Below are 19,542 nucleotides of genomic sequence, written 5' to 3'. Positions count from 1 at the left end.
ACTTCTTTCTGCAAACTCTGGGGATACACTAAAGGTTTCTGAGTAAGGCAGAAACTACTGTGGTCTTCACGTAACAAAGTAACTTCTCTTGACACAGAAATTGCAGCTTGTAGAAAAATCAGTTTTACCACTTGCCTACGCGACCTTAGACTAATTTTTCTTTGGCCTCAACTCTCACAGCTAATTAAAAGAGGGCAATTCCGCATTGGACTATTATGGGGATTAAACGAGATAGCGCCTGACACGAGAGGGCGCTCGATAAACGTTGATTTTGCTTTTAGGTAGGAATAAGAATTCGGTCCTTTTTTTTTTTTTTGAGTGGGTACACGTGATCTAGCAAACCAGACAGAATGAAAGAGCCTGGCTAGCTTCGGTCTGCCAGTTTTTACAGAAACCTCACCTGACCTCACCAACGTTTCCAGGGTTGTGATCCCACCTTCCGTCACTTCCCTGAATCCGCCAGTAAACCATGAAAATCTAACCCACCTCTAGTCAAGTCCCTAACCAGTCCTCGGACCGCTCAACCTACCCCGCCCTTCCCTCAGAGGACGCTCGCCGATGATATCATATTCACTTCACTCTCCGAGAGGCCCTTCACTCTCTAGGGCCGCTCTAGGCTGCCGCTTCCAAGGCGGGCTCCGAAGCTCAATGGTTGCTGGGCGGGGCCGTGACGTCCTTGGCGTGGCTGCAGGGGAGGCCGCGGCGGGGAAAATGGCGGACGGAAAGGCGGGAGAGGAGAAGCCTGAAAAGCCGCAGAGAGCTGGAGCCGCCGGAGGTGAACATAACCCCAGCGTCGCGGGCTACGTGGGATGCTCTGGGCCTTTCTTTGAGCTCCCCTGGGTGGGGGGAGTAGGCCGGGGCGAGAAGGGCGGATCTGGCGCTCACCCGGCCAGGTGCTGGGCCCACACAAGCCCTGGGCACGCCCGGTGCGGCCTGCTGGCATCCGGGCCCACATCGCCTCCTTGCCGGGGCAGAGCCGGTCACTGTTCGTCACCTCCTGGCCCCAGCGGAGGCCCTGCTTCCGAAGAGAAGGGAGATGGGCCCCAGAAAGGGGGACCGAAGTCGGGGTGGGACTAGGAGTGGTGGTGCGGACGCAATCACACAAAACGCACACGGGCGCTCGCACAGTGCGAGTCACCGAGCAGTGGCCGCAGGAACTGGCCGCAGGCCGAGTTTCCGACGGTGCCGGCCTCTCAGTTACACCTAGGAGTTAGTTTGCTGCTCCCTTTTCACTGAGGAGGTGGACTACCCTGGCCTTTTTCTTTATTTTCAAGCCTAGTTCTGATCCTGTAATGGGATGGGTCAAGGCGATGGAGGGAAAGAGGAATATCTTTGCCTGCCTCCTGGTTTAATCTGCCGGGTCTAGGGTTACGGTTTGGTTGCCTTTCTTTGAACTGTCTGCCTTTTCTGTGCTAGGCTGTTGCCAGCTAACTGCACGCCAGATATTTAGGTGGCTAAATAGGCTAGTGTGACTCTTCCTGTATTTTGTTACGATGTAAACTCAGGTTACAGCTATCTTTATTCTGTCACCTCCACTCCTCTAAATTTGGGTCTTGTGCATTAAGGAAAAGAAACATCCGGTAATCTCTCCAGCCCTCCCGCCCCTTTGTCCTCACAAGGCTAGTGACTTAACACGTGCGAGCTGAGCATAATGTCTTTAGAACGTTTTAAGTACCACACTCTTAACTCTTCTTCACGTCTTATCCCTGAAAGTATTTAATATGAGAAAATACAGAAGATTAATAGTATATGAAGGCAACTGTTAGGACCTCCTAACAAGTTTAATGTGATTTGACTTGGAAACAAAAATTGAGAAAAGTGTAATGTTCAGTTACTTTGGACCCAGAAATTCCCTTTTAAAAAACACGTACGGTGCTATTAGTTGAGCCCAAACTCCTTTCCCTCTTCACACTCCCCTCCCGTCTTGTTTTTTGTTGTTGTTATTGTTGTTTTACTAGTAAAATAGTTTATGAAACAACAGTTTAAGCCATTTAGTGCTACCTCGTTAGCGATTTTTTTCGTCAAAAATTGTCTTGGAAATTATCAAGTAGAACTACATTTAAAAATTAGTAGTTTGAGGAAAAACAAAGATCTGTAGCCTGAAGAATCTTATCTGACTTTTAGACTACCTTTTAACTTTTAGAATGGGTTTCCAGCTGTCTTGACTGAGTATCTGAGATGTGTTTAACGTGAGCCAAAGTGTACCTTAAGGGAGTTCCCTGGTGGCTTAGTGGTTGGGATTCCAGGCTTTCACTGCCCTGGCCGGGGTTCAATCCCTGACTGGGGAACTGAGATCCCGCAAGGCGCGCCGGGTGGCCAACAAACAAAACAAAACAAATATACCTTAAGTGTCAGCATAGTTCCACTATATAATTTGTCCACCACCCTTTCAGTTAGGGATAATTTGCTCTGTAGTATGAATATTGATGTTTCTACTTTAGCATATATTTGTGAAGGGGTGATATAAAGTTATCTTTGCTAATTGTTATCAAAAATTATTGTCTCCTTGTTGGTGACTTAGAGTAAGTAATATCCCTTAATAACGTCTATATAATTTGCCTTGGGTGTGCCTTCCTTTGAAAGAAAATACTACTGTTACATGTAAACCATTTTTGCATGTCAGATATTTTTAATGAAATTGTACAAAGAAATCATAGTTAAAACATTCATACCATGGATATTGTTAAATTGATAATTTTACGGCAAATTTTTAAAACAGTATCAAGTTTTAAAATTTTTAAAACAGTATCAAGTTTGTCTTGGGGGACTTACCTAGAGATTATTCTGATTTTTAACTCCTATTGAACAGTCCAGTAAGTTGGAAATATAAGTATTTTTTAATGAGTTAACATAGTTAACATGAATTTATGTTAATAAGAGAAGCTACTTACTTGAAGTAAGTAAGTAAGGTGCTCTCACCTTAAAGAGAAGGGATGATATTAAGGGTAAGGTTTTAGGTAGATTTTTTTCCCCTCCCTTTGGTTAAATTTTTGTAGCTCCTTGAAATAAGTAGACGCTTTAGAGAAGAGCTATTCATATTGTAATCATGCCCACCTCAGGCTATTTTAAGTTATCTAAAACTACTTTAATGAAATTGACATTTATTGTGCCAGGAGGTTCTTGAATATGTCCTGTTAGAGAGATAGGTATGTACCCTTTTTTCAGTTGAAGAAGTTACCAGAATGCCAATGCGTCATGAAGGGTATCCTTATGGACTTAAAACTTATTGGGTAATTTTTTTCAAAATAAGGTACCTTTGTACTCCAAGGCCCACCTCTCCTCCCCAAAAATGCTAGTACCATGTGTAATTTGATTTCACATTAACTAATCTACACATTTTGTTTGCTTAGAATGAATACAAACTAAAGTAGTACATGTTGTATTTAAAGGAAAACACTTAATGGACTTTAAAACACTTAAGTGGTCTTGATAGTTTGCCTCTTCAGATGACAGAACCACGGATGTGAATAAAATTGAGTTGCTGACAGTTGATTACTTAATTAATGGTAGAGTAGTTTTCCCAACTCCCCTGTTCATGCTACATTTTTCTAGAGCATTCACTATAGAAATCTTCCCTAAGAATCATAGGATTGAACAGATAGTATTGTGTTTCATGTGTTAGCACATACTAGTTCAGTTAGTTGTCACACTTGTTATTAATGTTATAGTAAGAATTATGTTTTTCACTTTTTGTCGTATTTATGCTTTGATTTTTCTAGATTCTTTGTTCCAGAATTATTTTCTGGGTAAAAGGAGACCTAGAATTAAGAAAAGATAGGTTTTAAAAGAACCAGAAATTTTGACTAATTATAACCCTTGAGTCACAGTTCAAAGAGCAGAGTTACACTAAAATCAAGAGTAAATGTTCTTTATTCTATTTGTTTTGATGTTTTTCAGACTTTGTGTTTACACAGACTTGTGCATTTAGTATACAGATTGCTTCTATATGTAAATCCAGTGGCTTTTTTGTGTGTTTCTATATGCTCTGATACGTAGAGCCAGTGAGTTTCCAGTTTTAGCTGTGTGTCAGTCACAAAGAAGAAGTAGTTATTACTGTTTGGGTTTTACTGTAAAATTCATACTTGATTAAAACTATACATGAAAAAAAAACTATACATAGAATACAGAATAAAATTTAGCATAAATGCATTTAGTGGTAGACTGAAAAAATGTTTGCATAATACTGTCTTTTTTGTAAGAAATTCTAAATTGAGTTCTGTATTTCAAATATTGAATAGCAATCTTACATTCTTCAGGTGCTTTTGTAATTTTATATCTAAATAAGTGAATGGCACCTCAGACAACTATTCCAGTGCTGTCTTTGCTTCTTAGGGAAATCCCAAAACCTAATCCTGCTTAATTTCTCCCCTACATTGTTATTAAAACTTTCACCTCTTGTCTAAAGGTAATAAAGAGTTCATTTTATTTTCCTGTAAACAAAATAAAATGTTCTATTCAAAGTGCTTATTAATTTAGCTACCCCATCATTCCAAGACTATATAGATCGGGATCTATAACATCCCGTCTTTTAATTCATTACTTGTCAGTCTGTTTGATTTCCCCTTTTCTACCCATTCTAGCTTTTTGTCATGTTTTCTTAGCTGTTGTCAGGGCCATCCCTTAGAGAATCTTCTCTTTCTCCATAAACTATTCATCCAGTGTAGCAGAAAACATTCAAAAGGTAAATTGGTAAACTTGGGAAAGAAAATAAAATATTTAATAATCAGCCAGCCTTCTGTCTTACCTCCCAATATGTTTTTAAATAGGCTGCATGTGTAACAGGCCTAAGATATTCAAGTGAGAACTAATTTCATTTATTAATATAAAGAAGCAAAATTACTGAAAGACATCTTGCATTCCATATCTACATATGTATGTCTTCTGTTTGAAATTATCATTAGCTCATCTTTCTTTCATGAGAAAAAATAATATATAAACCTAAATATAGTTGTTGATATTAAGAGTAGCCTAAACAGATGTTAATCAAGCTTTGAGAGTAGAATGCAGTTACTCAAGAGGGGATGACCTTGAAGTCTTCCTTGAAGTTCCTTTCTAACTAAAAATTGTGAAATGTTCAGGAAGAACACATCATTCAAGAAGATTACTCCAGGCTGTACTAACACTGTAGTTTGGGTAATAATGGGCTGTTCATAACAGGGTACTTTGTATAACTAGTAGTACGTTATTGAAGAATATTAGACTTTTTATTAGTCAAATGTATTATCCTATGATGTGCCTAACTGCCAGCAAACCAGTTTGTATAGAATTTATAGATCTTAATTTATAAAAAGAAAAATTCCACAAATAACTAGATTATTGTACAACTTACAGTGTTTAGTTGAAGGGTCTTACTTCTTGTGAACTCTATATTTATAATTTTAAATTGCTCTGTATTTTATGCTAGTTAATTCATGGGAGCCTCTTCTACTGCCACACAATCTCAGTTCCTGCTGTATACTCTAACAAACAGTGGAAGAGACTGTTGGGTTCAGTAGGTGACAACTGCAGAGGTATCTTCTTTATAACGATGCTTTTTGAGGTTGCTGCTCCCATCAATCTGCTCAGTAAAAATAGCTCATCTTGGTAAGTTGTTTCGACTTCACCAGGACCTGAAGAAGAAGCAGAAAAACCTGTGAAAACTAAGACTGTTTCTTCCAGTAATGGAGGGGAAAATTCCAGTCGCAGCGCTGAGAAGCGATCAGCTGAAGAAGAAGCTGCAGACCTCCCTACAAAGCCTACAAAGATCTCCAAGTTTGGATTTGCCATAGGTAGTCAGATGACAAAGAAAGCCTCAGCCATATCCATCAAACTTGGCTCAAGTGTGAGTTGTTATTTTATATATTATATTTGTTATGGGTCTGAAAATTTGTTTTCAAAATGTGCTTTTATTGGATTATGATAAATTAAGTATACAAAGATGTATAAAAAGATACATTGGTGCATGAACTTATTACATGTAAGTATTTAAGAAATTAGTGGCTCTATATTCAAGAAAGGTCTGGATGAATTATAACTCAACAAAGCTGTTTTTAAGAAGGGGTTGGAATATGAGAAGGAACAACTATTATAGGGACTATATGATTTATAAAGTAATAATACCTTAAGATTTCCTAAGTTGAGCAAAACCTGAAAAATATTTTTAGAGTTTCAGTTTATTTTTCTTATCTTTTAATTCCAGTGATATTAAAAATAATATTTAGAAATCATTTATTTGTATTTTAAAAGATTAATGTTAGTAAGGTATTGCTTAATAAGAGCTTCCTGATTGCCTTACTTTGAAGCTACAAATGGACATTGAGTATTATAATCTATGATAGTAGTCCTTTACAGATCAACTTTTGATTCCTTGTTTTAAGATGTAAACCTTAAATTAATACTTATTAACCCTGGAGTATCTGGAAAGTATTTGAAGTATTAGATTGAAGCATATGAAGTTTAGAGATTTATCTATTTCTGATCTACAGAAGTGTTAATTTCATGTGGTTCAACTAAACAGATGTCTTTAAGAAAAAAAGTTACTTGAATAGTGTATTGCTATTGGCTTTAGAAAATGGTTACATTCTTGTGTAAGGAGAATAATCTTAAAATTGCTTTTAAGTTGTTTGTTCATGTCTGTTCTGTGAAAATTAATGCTCAGTTGCCTGGATGCATACAGCTTGATTTCTTCATTAGATGTCATTCAAAGATCTTAAAAATATGATATGGATCATTTTCCTACTAGAGTCAGTGTGTTTGAGCTACACTAGTTTTAAAAAAGCTACCATTCCTCAGAACCCCTACTCCCACCCTATGCTGTTTTGCTTTTTTCCTTTTCTTCCTTTTTCTAAAAAATTTAGTGTGAACAAAAGACATTCAGCTTGTAACTTCATTACTTCATGACTCTTTTCCCTATTTGAGCTGATTCTTTTGGTTTAATATGTTTTTTATAAAGTTGCATAGGCCTACCTGCATAGATATTTACTTTTTTTGATAGTCATTAAACATGTGGTTCTCATGTACACTTCTCATACAGGTGTTCCCCTTGATAATAGATTTTACGGTACTTGAACACACCTCCTAAATCAGATATCCATATCCCTACTTTTGCTAGATCATTGACGTGATTTAGTAATTGCTGATCATTTTAGTTGGGAGGGTTATGCTTGAAAAGGCCTATTCAGTAAAACTTCAATCGTTAGAAAACAAAAGACCTTTTTTTCATAAAGTAAACCAAAGTGTAAACATAATCTTGGCGAAATGAGGTGTAGGATATGAAAATAGTTGAAGCTGTTGCTTTTGATTATATGATGTGAAAAGATAGACAACCAACAAATACTTACTTGTGTCTTATGTTTATGTACAACATCAAATACATGACATCTTTAAGAGTAAAGGATGCTTCTAGAGTTGCTATGCATAATTTCCAAATGAACATTTTTATTCAAAAACAAACATTATTTATAAAAAGTGTTTCTGTTATACAAGAAGGGATGGTTAATTTTGTTTCAGCAGTTCAGAGAAGGTTTTACTGGTGAGGTGATGCTAGAGTTGGCTTTAAGTGCAGGCAAGAGGCAAAGGGACATCTCAGATAAAAAGAGCTTCATGCAGGGCATTCCGTGGTGGTCCAGTGGTTAAGACTTTCACTGCCGTGGGCCCGGGTTCAATCCCTGGTCGGGGAACTAAGATCCCATAAGCCGTGCAGCACAGCCAAAAAAAAGACTTATGCAAAGGCAGTTTAGATGTGAAGCCGCATGATGCATTCAGGAAATTGTTCATAGTTAGGAAGTGTTTGGTAGGCAAATGCAGGGATAGAAAGCCCCCCAAATAAGACCACAGGACCAAATCATAAAGGACTTGTACTCCATAATATAGTTTGGTTTTATTCTTTGGGTTCTAGAGGAGCCATGGAATCATTATAAAGAGTCTCGAGCCTTAAACAGATTTGCATTTTAGAAACATTACTCTGGTGCCAGTATAGAGAATTAGAGGAAAATAAATACAGAAGGTGGGGAGATGGTATTTCTAACAGCAGTTCAGGCAAGTAATGATAAGGGGCCTTAGTGTTGGTAGTGTGGTAGTAAGCTGGGAAGGCAGGGGAGATTTAAGTCTGTTTAATAGAGATCTAGTTAACAGGACCTTACAATAAAATGTGCAAGTTGAAGAAAAGGTTTTCTGACTTGAGCACTTAATGAGCACTGCAGTACCCCTGGGAGCTCTAAGTGGTGCTGTCCAGTAGGCAGCTAGCTAGTAGAGAAAGATGAGTCTTCATATCTTTCTCAAGGCACACTGTGCTTAATTTTAATGTTACTATGGGCAGGTATTAATATTCATTTTCTCTTACCTGTACCAGGTACCTTTTAGCTAAGTGATATTAAATTATAGACCCTAACTAGAAAATCTTTGACAGGAGGAAAACAAGTGGACATATAATTAATAAAGTAAAATCTACCCATTGATAACCCACATTTTCAAAAAGAAAGAAGATTTCTCCAATGTTTGTTCTTAGTTCCTTACTGTATGTTTCTATGAAAACATAAAGTTGAATCTTTGAAGATAAATTATTTTTGTCATTAAATAAGCCTGTGTAAACATCATATTATACTCTTTTTAATGTTTCTTCTTCAGAAACCTAAGGAAACCGTTCCAACTCTTGCTCCAAAAACCCTTTCAGTAGCAGCAGCCTTTAATGAAGATGAAGATGTAAGTTGATACCTGGTTTTGTTTGTTTTACTTTAACAAGTTCTTTAAGAAAGATGTTAGTGGCAAATTGTCAAGTTGTACTAATGGTACTAGTGAACTTTTTTTGCAGCTCTGAACAGTTGTTGTTTTTTAAATGACATCTGCAAAATCTGGATATTTCTTCTGTTTATTTAATTTGATTGTGGGATTATTTAAAATATTACTGACTTTGGGGGGGCAAGGAACTTAATCAAATCAACAGATGCTTATTATGAGTAATAATATATATGTGTGCTATGAAATATGTAGGATCCAAAAAAAGGAAAATTCAATACTGCTGTCTTCAATAATTTTTATAGTTGGAGTCTTCAGTGAGACATTATGCATGTGTTCAGCTTTAAAAAGCAGCTATAGTGCTTTCTTCTTGTATCCCCATGAGGAATAACAATAGTGCAGGTGATTCTGCCAGAAGATCTAGTCAATATGTACGTGTTCCAGAGTGGCGCAGTGGTTAAGAATCCGCCTGCCAGTGCAGGGGACACGGGTTTGAGCCCTGGTCCGGAAAGATCCCACATGCCGTGGAGCAACTAAGCCCGTGCGCCACAACTATTGAGCCTGCACTCTAGAACCCGCAAGCCACAGCTACTGAAGCCTGTGCACCTAGAGCCCGTGCTCTGCAACAAGAGAAGCCACTGCAATGAGAAGCCCGCGCACCACAACAAAGGGTAGCCCCTGCTCGCCGCACCTAGAGAAAGCCCACTTGCAGCAACGGAAATCCAATGCAGCCAAAAATAAATAAATAAATAAATTTTTAAAAAGATTAGGTAGCATTTTGGTTTGTACAGATTGTTATCAGGAAAGGACATTGTGGGAAGAAGGGGACAACATGTGCAGAAGTAGAGAGGCTGGAAATAGTAAGCACCTACATAATAGTAATGGCTTGCTTTGAATGCCTAACAGTTTGAATCTTTTCACACAACTTTATTTTATCCTCCATACATCCCTGTGAATTGTGTGATATGGTTATTCTTATTTTCCAAATGGAGAAATTAAGTGTGCATAAGTATTGTGCACAAGTGTTGAACTAGAACTGAGCTTTCTGGTTTCTTGTCCTATGTTCTTTGCATCATACGTTACTGTTTTCCCTGTTTTTAAAGAAATTTTAGACAGGTTCAGACAACACTCTTTCTGCTATAAGATGGTAATGATAGGTAGGGATAAACTTGTCTCTTAGGTAAAAGAACACAGGCATCTAAAATCTGCATCTGGGACTTCCCTGGAAGTCCAGTGGTTAAGTGGTTAAGACTTCCAGTGGTTAAGACTCTGCACTTCCACTGCAGGGGGCACCAGTTTGATCCCTGGTCAGGGAACTAAGATCCCGCATGACGCTCAGCATGGCCAAAAAAATAAAAGGAAATAAAATCTTCATCTGGTTCTTCCTTTTTCTGCAGCACATATTAATTAACCTTGGATATATATCTAAGCCTGAAATATATTGTACAAAGAGTGTGTTCATTTAGTTAATTTTGAAATTTAAAAATACTTTTTCAGTTGTATCTCTTTAGTCTCTTTTAATTTGGACAACTCCTGGGTTTTTCTGCGTATTTCATGGCGTTAACATTTTTGAAGAGTTCAGGCCAGTTAGTTTGTAGAACGTCCCTCAGTTTGGATTTGTCTGATGTTCCCTTATGATTAGATTCACATTCCTTTTGGCAGGCGTACCACAGAAGTGATGCCAAGTTCTCAATGCATCATATCAGGAGCACATGTCAGTATATCCCATTACTGGCAGTGTTAACTTTGATCATTTAGTTAAAGTGATGTCTGCCAGATTTCTCTACTGTCAAATTACTGTTTTATCTTTTATAATTAAAATTTATCTTGTGGGGATATGTTTTAAGAATATGTGGAGGGGACTTCCCTGGTGGCACAGTGGTTAAGAATCAGCCTGCCAGTACGGGGGACACGGGTTTGAGCCCTGGTCTGGGAAGATCCCACATGCCACAGAGTAACTAAGCCTGTGCGCCACAACTACTGAGCCTGTGCTCTAGAGCCTGCGAGCCACAACTACTGAGCCCACGTGCCGCAACTACTGAAGCCCGTGTGCCTAGAGCCCGTGCTCCACAACAAGAAAAGCCACCGCAATGAGAAGCCCGTGCGCCTCAATGAAGAGTAGCCCCCTCTCGCTGCAACTAGAGAAAGCCCGCGCACAGCAACGAAGACCCGACGCAGCCATAAATAAATAAATAAAATTTAAAAAAAGAATATGTGAAAATACATAATTTCTTAAGTGTTCACTCATGAGTGTTAACATTCATTGATGATTCTTACCGGAATCAATTATTATGATGTTTGCTGAATGGTGATTTTTTTTCATTCTTTCATCCCTTCTATGTTTAATGTTTCTTACTGTAAGGAAGAGCTTTTATAAGTGTAGGCTCTATTCAACAGGTTATAATGCTCAAATTGTCTCAGATTTGACCAGTAGAAATCCCTTTAAGCTGGATCTTGGCAGATGACTGTGTAAAAAATAATATTTAGCTCACCAGTAACATTTATACTTAAAAAACATCTAAAAGACACTTGTCACATATCTTTTCACGAGCTGTAACTATGGAAAAGTAGTAGAGAATGAGCTTTCAAGATGTCTTTTCAGTAAAGGAGACATTTTTGAGAAGGAGCAATACAGTAAAATGGTTAAGAGCCTTTGCTTTGGCATCTAGCTGTTTTGTGACTTGGGACAAGTTAACCTTGTTTACCTTACCTGCAAAATGTGAATGATGATACTCATACCCACCTTGTAGGATTGTTAGGGTTTTCAAAGACAGTGCATATTAAAGCATTTAACACAATGTGTAGCTTCTAGTAAACAAATAGTTTTAGTTCTAGAATATCAAGTTTTTGGGGGGTTTTGTTTTTGTTTTGGGGGGTTTTTTTGTTCTTGTGTTTTGTTGGTTTGTTTTTTGGCCACGCTGCACGGCATGCAGGATCTTAGTTCCCCAACCAGTGATCGAACTCGCACCCCCTACAATGGAAGCACGGAATTCTTAACCACTGGACCGGCAGGGGAGTCCCTAGAATATCGAGTTTTTACCAAATTTTTTTTCTTTATGCAGAATCAGCACACTAGAAGCATGAGGGTTTTATTTACTGTAGTTAAGATAAATGATTTTCTCCTTTCACCAAAATTTCAGACTTAGATGTAAAATTTAGCATTATTGGTAATCAAGTGATTTTAATGTAGTTGACCCTTGACCAACACAGGTTTGAACTGCACAGGCCTATTTATATGCAGATTTTTTTCAGTAACGTGCTACAGTACTACACTCTCCCAAGGTTGGTTTAATCCTCAGGTGTGGAACCATGGCTATGGAAGGTCAACTATAAAGTTACACACGGGGTTTTGACTGTGGCACTGTGGAGGCAGTGCCTCTAATCCTCCTGCATTGTTCAAGGGTCAGCTCTATCTACATGCAGTCATCTCTGTTTCTGTCTTACATTTTTCTCCAGAGTGAACCAGAGGAAATGCCTCCAGAAGCAAAGATGAGGATGAAGAATATTGGAAGGTATTATAATTTTTGTATAATATTGTAGAAAATTATAGTGAATTAAGAGCAAGAATAAATTGCAAATTGCACATAATCTATTAGTGTTCAAGCTTTTGTTGCATATTTGGGCAAAAGAGTTTTATTTTCTGAGATTACTCTCCTGGTAAAAGAAAATTAGTATTTTAAGAAAAGAAAAAATAATGATAATTTAATGCTATTTTTTTTCAGATACATGTAATCTAAACTTTTTCAAATAAACAGTTATGAGAAATGTTTCTGATATAAAATTTAAAAGTTTTTTTCAGGTATAAAAAAATGGCTTTCACTCATCTCACTTAAGATATTCCCACCACTTAATCTTGATTGTATGTGTCCCATTTTCCTTAGTAATTTAAATGCCAAATATAAAAAGAAGACAAAAACATTTAAAAATTTTCCTCCATTGTTTCTGTTATTGTGAAAATAACATAAATTTCAAGTTAACACGATGTTCAGTTTCCTGTCTTTGTATGTGTAAATGGATAACTTCGAGGCTAATAAGAAAGCTGGGCTTCAAAACACCCTATACTATATCCCCACTTCTACCAAATGTATATATTCTCCCAAAGAACTAAGTGCTGAGTCTTCAAGCATCAGTCTTCAGACTTCATCTGTGATTCAAACGGGAACTGTCCCAGTGGCTGTCTGCCTGCCTCCCTTTCGGACTGGGACCTAAAGTAAATACATCTGGCATTATAACCAAATCTAAACACCCAGGATACATATATCTTCATATATCTAAACATTTAAAACTGAAACAGGAGTTCATAAAATGACATCTTCTGTTTCATTTTTTATAAATGCTGATGGCAAGCCACCACCAAATTGATTTAATGACCCTGTTAATGGGTTACAAGCAACGGTTTTTAAAACTATGGTGGTTGCCACTATAGTGGTTGCTGCATATCAGAATCACCTTAGATGTTTGTTAAAACTACAGATTTACCTGGCTCCTCCTGAGGCCTACTGAATCTGAAATTTTAGGATGGGGTCTGTGTAAAGGGTATTTTTAAAAAGATCTGTAGAGGCTTCTGATGTTTGGCCTGCATTTATAATAGGTGCTAAACAAATGTGTTTTGAATGAGTTAAAAACATAGCCCGAAAATCATTATATAACATTTTAAATAAGTTTCCTTTCTTTTAACACAGGGATACACCAACATCAGCAGGACCAAATTCCTTCAATAAAGGAAAGCATGGGTTTTCTGATAACCAGAAGCTATGGGAGCGAAATATAAAATCTCATCTTGGAAATGTCCATGACCAAGACAATTAAATGATGTGTTTTGAAATTGGGGTATGGGGTGGGTGTAAAGTTAAAAGGAACAGTTTCCTTTTTTAAAGAATGGTATAAGACTATCTTTGGAGCCGCCTTTTTTTTTTCTTTTTCTTTTTTTAAAGATTGAGTGGTACACTAATAAATGAGAATTTGAAATTAGAGGTAATTTATGTTTTATATACAGATTTCAAGACATTTGCTAATTTTGTAGTTTCACGTGATTAGTTTCCAAAGGTTATAGATGATTAAAAAAATCATAAATGGTACCTTTCTAAGAATTGCATATTTTTTTAGACACAACTACTAGCACATTAAGAGGGAAGCAAAAAGTTGTCTATTTAAACTGTAGGCAGTTACTCTCTAACTTAACTCCCTTGTTAACCTAAAGTCTGGCTCCCAGGAACAGCCTTATAGAGAAGGGAGTATTGTATTGGGAGGAAAATGTTGCTGGACTATTGACTGAGAAAGTAAATTAGATAAAAATTAAAATACAGCTTTTTTTTTCCTAATGGGCATTTGTTTTGTTTCGAATCATCATAAACTAGTTATTGCATTGCTATCAGTGGATACAGATGCTTAGCTCTTTAAAAAGAACATTTTAAAATTTTATGTAAACTGTTGAGTATTTAAAATAGCCCACTTCACTTTAAAGGGTCTTGTCTACCTTTGATAGTCTTCAAAGAACAACCATTTGCTACCAAAGTAAATCAGTATTTTGAATGTGCTTCTCTTGGTTTTTGTTATTAGCTAGTTCCTGTAAGTATTTCCACCAGATCTTCAGGCAAATCATAAGGAAGCTGTTTCTTTTAAAATAACAAACCACCACCAAAAATTTAAATGTACATAATAGTTAAATATTTGGCTGTTCTTATTTTTTAAAGGATATAAACACCAAAAAAAAAAAAGGCAACATTGTATGAAGATGGAAAATAAGAAAGATGCACTTTCTGTAACTTTATCAAAGCATTTATGTTACTAACTTGTGAAATCCAATTTGATTTGAACTTATTACAGGAATTCTTATTTAGCACAATAATATTGTTTCTTTTAACTGTATACATATTAACCAGTGGCCTCTTTAAAAGCACATTTTAGATACTGAAAATAAAAGGAAAGAAAATGCATCTTTAAACATATTTTATGGAATCTTTGACCACATATACTTTGTTAATCTTTGTGTTGTAGGATTGTGTTTATTTTGTATTTTTGTATTGTATATGAATTCTTTTTTTAATGTGACAGTTAAACACATCTTTAAAAGCATAGTCACACATAAAAGAAACATATAGTATAATGATTTCCTTGAAAACTCTTACAATGTTAGATTTGGAGGCAGCTTCATACTGTTTAATTGGTGATAACTACTCTCTGAGCTCTTTTAATAGGTAATAACTCCAGAGAAGCAGCCTGTATATATTCCTAATACTTTGTTCACTTGCATATGAGTTTAGAGTAAGCCCCAAGTAAAACAATGGAAATGTATATAGAACGATTAGTTCTTACTTACATGGTTTAATTATATCAAGATACATGAATTTAACTTGCTTTAACGTAGGCAAACTTCCCATTTTGGTTCATTTTAATGTTTATGTTGAAATAACATCCCAAAACGACTGAGATGAATGTCTTTACTAAAATACCAATAAATTTGTCCAACTCTATCAGTGTTCTTATTTTCTGTTACACTTAATTGTTGCTGGGTTTGTTTTAAACAAAGAAGAGACAGATGTTATTGGTGCTCTTGCCCAGATTGTTGGCCAGAGTAATGGGAGATTTTAAATTACTCTTTGGAGTCTACCTAACTTAGCACATAGTTCTAGAACATTACAGTATCTCAGGTTAGAAAAAGACCTAGTCCAAATCCTCCCTCTCCTCTACTGCCAAAGTATCATCTATTAATGTGCTGTAGAAAATCCTGCTGAGGCATACCTTTGAAAATCCCTAAGTGTTAGAAGGTATTCTCTTACTTGTGTCTGCCATCCATTATCTCTAAATATTTTCTTAATGTTTATAATGCTGCTGCCCTATAGGTCAGGTGTGAGTAAATGAAAAGATTGAACTACATTTTAAAATTAAGGTTCGTTTCTAGTTAGACTAATTACAAATGAAGGCTATGAATTTCAAATGTTTTTTTCTTAACGCTAATAATCAGGGTTAGCTTGATATACTGTGGAGGAATTGTTCAAGTTACTTCCCTGCTGAGATGAAGATACTTTTTAATTTTTTTTAACTTTTCATTTTGAAAAAATTTCAGACTCAAAACATTGCAAAAATATAGTGAAGTACTTCCATGTTCTTCAAATGATAACATACAACCACAGGACAATTGTCAAAATCAGGGAATTAACATTATTAAAATATTATATCACCTTACACTATTATTCTACAGACCTTATTCAAATTTCACCATTTGCTCCACTAATGTCTCCGTAGTTGAAGATTCACTACATTATCACATATTGTTTAGTTGTCATCTCTCAAACCCCTTTAATCTGGGAATCTTCAGTGTTTGTCTATTATGACCTTAGACTTTTTGAAAAGTACAGGCCAATTATTTGTAGATCTCCCAATTTGGGATTTCCCTAATGTTTCCTCACAAATTCAGTTTATGCATTTTTGGCAAAAATAAGACAGAACGGATGTGTCTTCAGTATATCAGCAAGCACATGATGTCAATTTGTCCTCTTACCAGTGTGATGTTAATTTTGATCACTTGGTTAGGGTGGTATCTGCCAGATATATACAATGTCAAAGTTGTAAATTTTCTGTTTGTAATTAGTATCTTATGGGAAAATTCTTGTAAGTATCGTATTCTCATACTTTTGCCCACTAATTGGCAGACATTCATGGTTTTTGTTTTTTGGGTGTTTCCCCCATGGTTCTTTACTGAAACAATTGTTAGTGTAGGATTTGCCGAATGATGATTTTTCTATTTTCATCTTCTATTTTTTGTAGTTCAAATTCTGTGAGGAAATTTCCTTCTCCATTCTTTATTCAATTTTGTATTGATAATGGGCCTGTGTATTCTTATGTTATTCTATAGGTTATAATGCACTACTATCATATATTTTGTTACTCAAAATGTCCCAGATCTGCCCACATAAACCCCTCCCCATTGACCCTTGTGTCTTTTTGACATGTCCCCATTCTTTTTTTTTAATACATCTTTAATTTCTGGCACCAGAAGATATTCTGGACTCATCTCATATTTTCTCTTCTTTAACCCTGGAATCAGTGATTTCTCTAAGCATCCATGGTTCCTTTTAGAATCAAAATCTGCACTAAGTGTACTCATTGGTTGTGAAGTGTCATTGCTTCTAGCCTACTTGACAGAGCTAGAATATGTATGTATATACATCTATATCAATTTCTAGATCTATATGTGTGTGTGTGTATGTATGTGTATACTGTATGTATCTCCATGAGTTCATATAGATACTTCCATTACCAGACCAACACCAGATACATTCTAGTCTTCCTCCTTTCTCTACTTACTACTCTGGTCCAACAGTAAGAAATCTGACTGTGTATAATCTGTTCACTTATTTGCTTAATTTCTAGAATACACATAAAGTTTCAGAATTAATTCATATATTTCCCTATGAAAAACTAACCAGAGTGCAGTATTTGTATGTAGTTCCTTTCCTTTTTAGTCTTAAGAGTACATAATCAAAATACTATTTTACAAAGTTATGTAGGTTAGTTCTTTGCTCCCCCTTTCAGTATGATTGTATTACTCATTTGTAATGCAGTTTGGTTTTGTTTGTGTTTCATAATGAATTACTGCTCGTTAATTTTTTTTGCATGTGAAATAGCATAGGTCTAAAAGTTGGAACTATACAAAAAGTGTAACTCCTCCCTATTTCTGCCTCATTCTCTTCCTCCTGTCCTTTCTATCCTGTTTACACCTATTCCCTATAGGTAATCCATCTCTGGTTTCTGGTTTATCCTTCCTGTGTTTCCTTTTAAATCAATGAATAGATGGGTGTTTATTATTTCTCCTTTTATCTTACATGAAATGTAATATACTACAGTTATTCTTTTATCCTTTTTTTTTTTCACTTTATAGTATACCCTGGAAACTATACTAGTTCATGGAGATCTTTCTCAAAAATTTTTAACAGCTACATAGTACTCCATTGTGTGAATATACCATAGTCAATGCAATTACTCTTACTTGTATGGGCATTTAGGTCATTTCCAATGTTTTGCCATTACAATGCTGTAATCGAATAACCTGTGCAGGTGTATTTTCTCGTTGGGGTGTATCTTCCTTCAGGTAAATTCCCAGAAGTAGGATGCTGGGTCAAAATATAAGTGCATATCTACTCTTATTAGATATTGCCAAATTCTCCTACAAAAGGATTGTACCAGTTTGTTTTCCCACCAAAAATATATGAATGCCTTTTCCCACAGCCTTGCCAGCAGAATGTGTTTGTCATGCTTTTTAATTTTTGCCATATCTGATAGGTTTAAAAAAACGGCACGAGACTTCCCTGGTGGCGCGGTGGTTAAGAATCCGCCTGCTAATGCAGGGGACACGGGTTCGAGCCCTGGTCCGGGAAGATCCCACATGCCGCAAAGCAACTAAGCCTGTGTGCCACAACTACTGAGCCTGCGCTCTGGAGCCCGTGAGCCACAACTGCTGAGCCCACGTGCCACAATTGCTGAAGCCTGTGTGCCTAGAGCCCATGCTCCACAACAAGAGAAGCCACCGCAATGAGAAGCCCCCGCACCGCAACCAAGGGTAGCCCCTGCTCACCACAACTAGAGAAAGCCCGCATGCAGCAACGAAGACCCAACACAGCCATAAATTAATTAATTAATTAAAAAAAAAAAGGCATGTTAGAATAGTTTTAATTTGCATCTCTCTATCTAGCTATGAGTGAGGTTGAATATCTTTTCATATGTTTAAGGGCCATTTGAATATCTTTATGAATAGTCTGTTTATTTCATTCCCACTTTACTATTGGGTTTTTGGTCCTTTCTCAAATTTTAAGAATTTGTCATATATTAACTCTTTATACATATGTTATAAATAGTTTATCCTAATTATTAATTGTCTTTCGGCTTTGATTATGGTGTTCTTTGTAATACAAAAAGCTTCCTTTTTTTGTAATGTAGTGAATTTTATTCATCTCTGTTGCCATTCAGTTTTGTTAATAGAAAGCCTTTCTCTATACTGAGGTTAAAGATAAATTCTCCCTTGTTTTTCTAGTGCTTGTATTGTTTCATTTTCAAATTTAAACAGACTCCTGATCCATTTGGAATATATACTTGTGCATTTGTGAGATCAAGATCTAATTGTAGTTAACACATCTGTATGATATTAAGCCATCCTAATAGGAAGCAGTCTGCTTTTGTGTTTTGGGGGAGTGTTAAATTTTTTCTCATATGGGTTTTGCCTATTTCTTGTTAAGCTTCTTCCTCAATATTTAATCATCTTTGTTGCTATTGAAATGAGGTTTTCTCTATCATTTTGTGCTGGTTATTGTTTTAAGATATGAAGACAATTTTCTGTATGTTAATTCTGTGTCTTGCTATCTTACTAAACTCCTTATTGTTTGAGTTTTATCATCGATTCTCAAGAATTTCCTAGGTGTACCATCATATCACCTGCAAATAAAGATGGCTTTACTTTATCAATTTTTGTGCCTCAATTTATTTTCTTGTCTAATTGCATTGCTTAATACCGCTAATACAGTATTGAATAGTAGTAGAATAAATGGGTATCCTTGTCTTTTTCTCAGTGGAAATATCTCCAGCATTTTACTATTAAATAAGATCCTGGCTTTAGGACTACATATTTTATCATGTTAAAAATATCCATCAATTCCTAATTTTCTTAAGTACTTTTATCAGAAATAGGTGTTGAATTTTGCTGAAAGCTCTTTCAGCATTTTATCAATGAGGGGAAACTGTAATATATAGAATTAACATGAGAACTCTCCGGTGTAGTAGAAGTAGCAACTGCAGGAAGAAACCACCACCCGCAGGGCTAAGGGAATAAGTAAGCAA

At 36.3% G+C, this 19,542-nt stretch overlaps 1 protein-coding gene across 3 annotated transcripts; it reads left to right on the top strand.

Moving 5' to 3' along the window:
* The first annotated feature begins 645 nt into the window (after positions 1–645).
* PCNP (PEST proteolytic signal containing nuclear protein) lies at positions 646–19,166 on the top strand. 3 transcript variants are annotated; one of them, XM_019922903.3, is made up of 6 exons: positions 682–775; positions 5,405–5,583; positions 5,659–5,821; positions 8,605–8,679; positions 12,169–12,224; positions 13,395–15,185. In XM_019922903.3, exons 2-6 carry the CDS (start codon positions 5,528–5,530, stop codon positions 13,519–13,521), a joined length of 477 nt encoding a protein of 158 aa, XP_019778462.1. In that variant the 5' UTR covers positions 682–775; positions 5,405–5,527; the 3' UTR covers positions 13,522–15,185. The 3 variants fall into 3 exon arrangements, with proteins under 3 accessions (XP_073660403.1, XP_004323517.2, XP_019778462.1); XM_073804302.1 differs by lacking the exons at positions 5,405–5,583; positions 13,395–15,185 and adding an exon at positions 17,995–19,166 and having other exon boundaries at positions 646–775; positions 5,607–5,821; XM_004323469.4 differs by lacking the exon at positions 5,405–5,583 and having other exon boundaries at positions 647–775; positions 5,607–5,821.
* Positions 19,167–19,542: the final 376 nt, after the last annotated feature.

This window comes from Tursiops truncatus, chromosome 4 (genome assembly GCF_011762595.2).
Source record: "Tursiops truncatus isolate mTurTru1 chromosome 4, mTurTru1.mat.Y, whole genome shotgun sequence".
Classification (NCBI taxonomy): domain Eukaryota; kingdom Metazoa; phylum Chordata; class Mammalia; order Artiodactyla; family Delphinidae; genus Tursiops; species Tursiops truncatus.
This window is presented reverse-complemented; position numbering and strand designations above follow the sequence as displayed.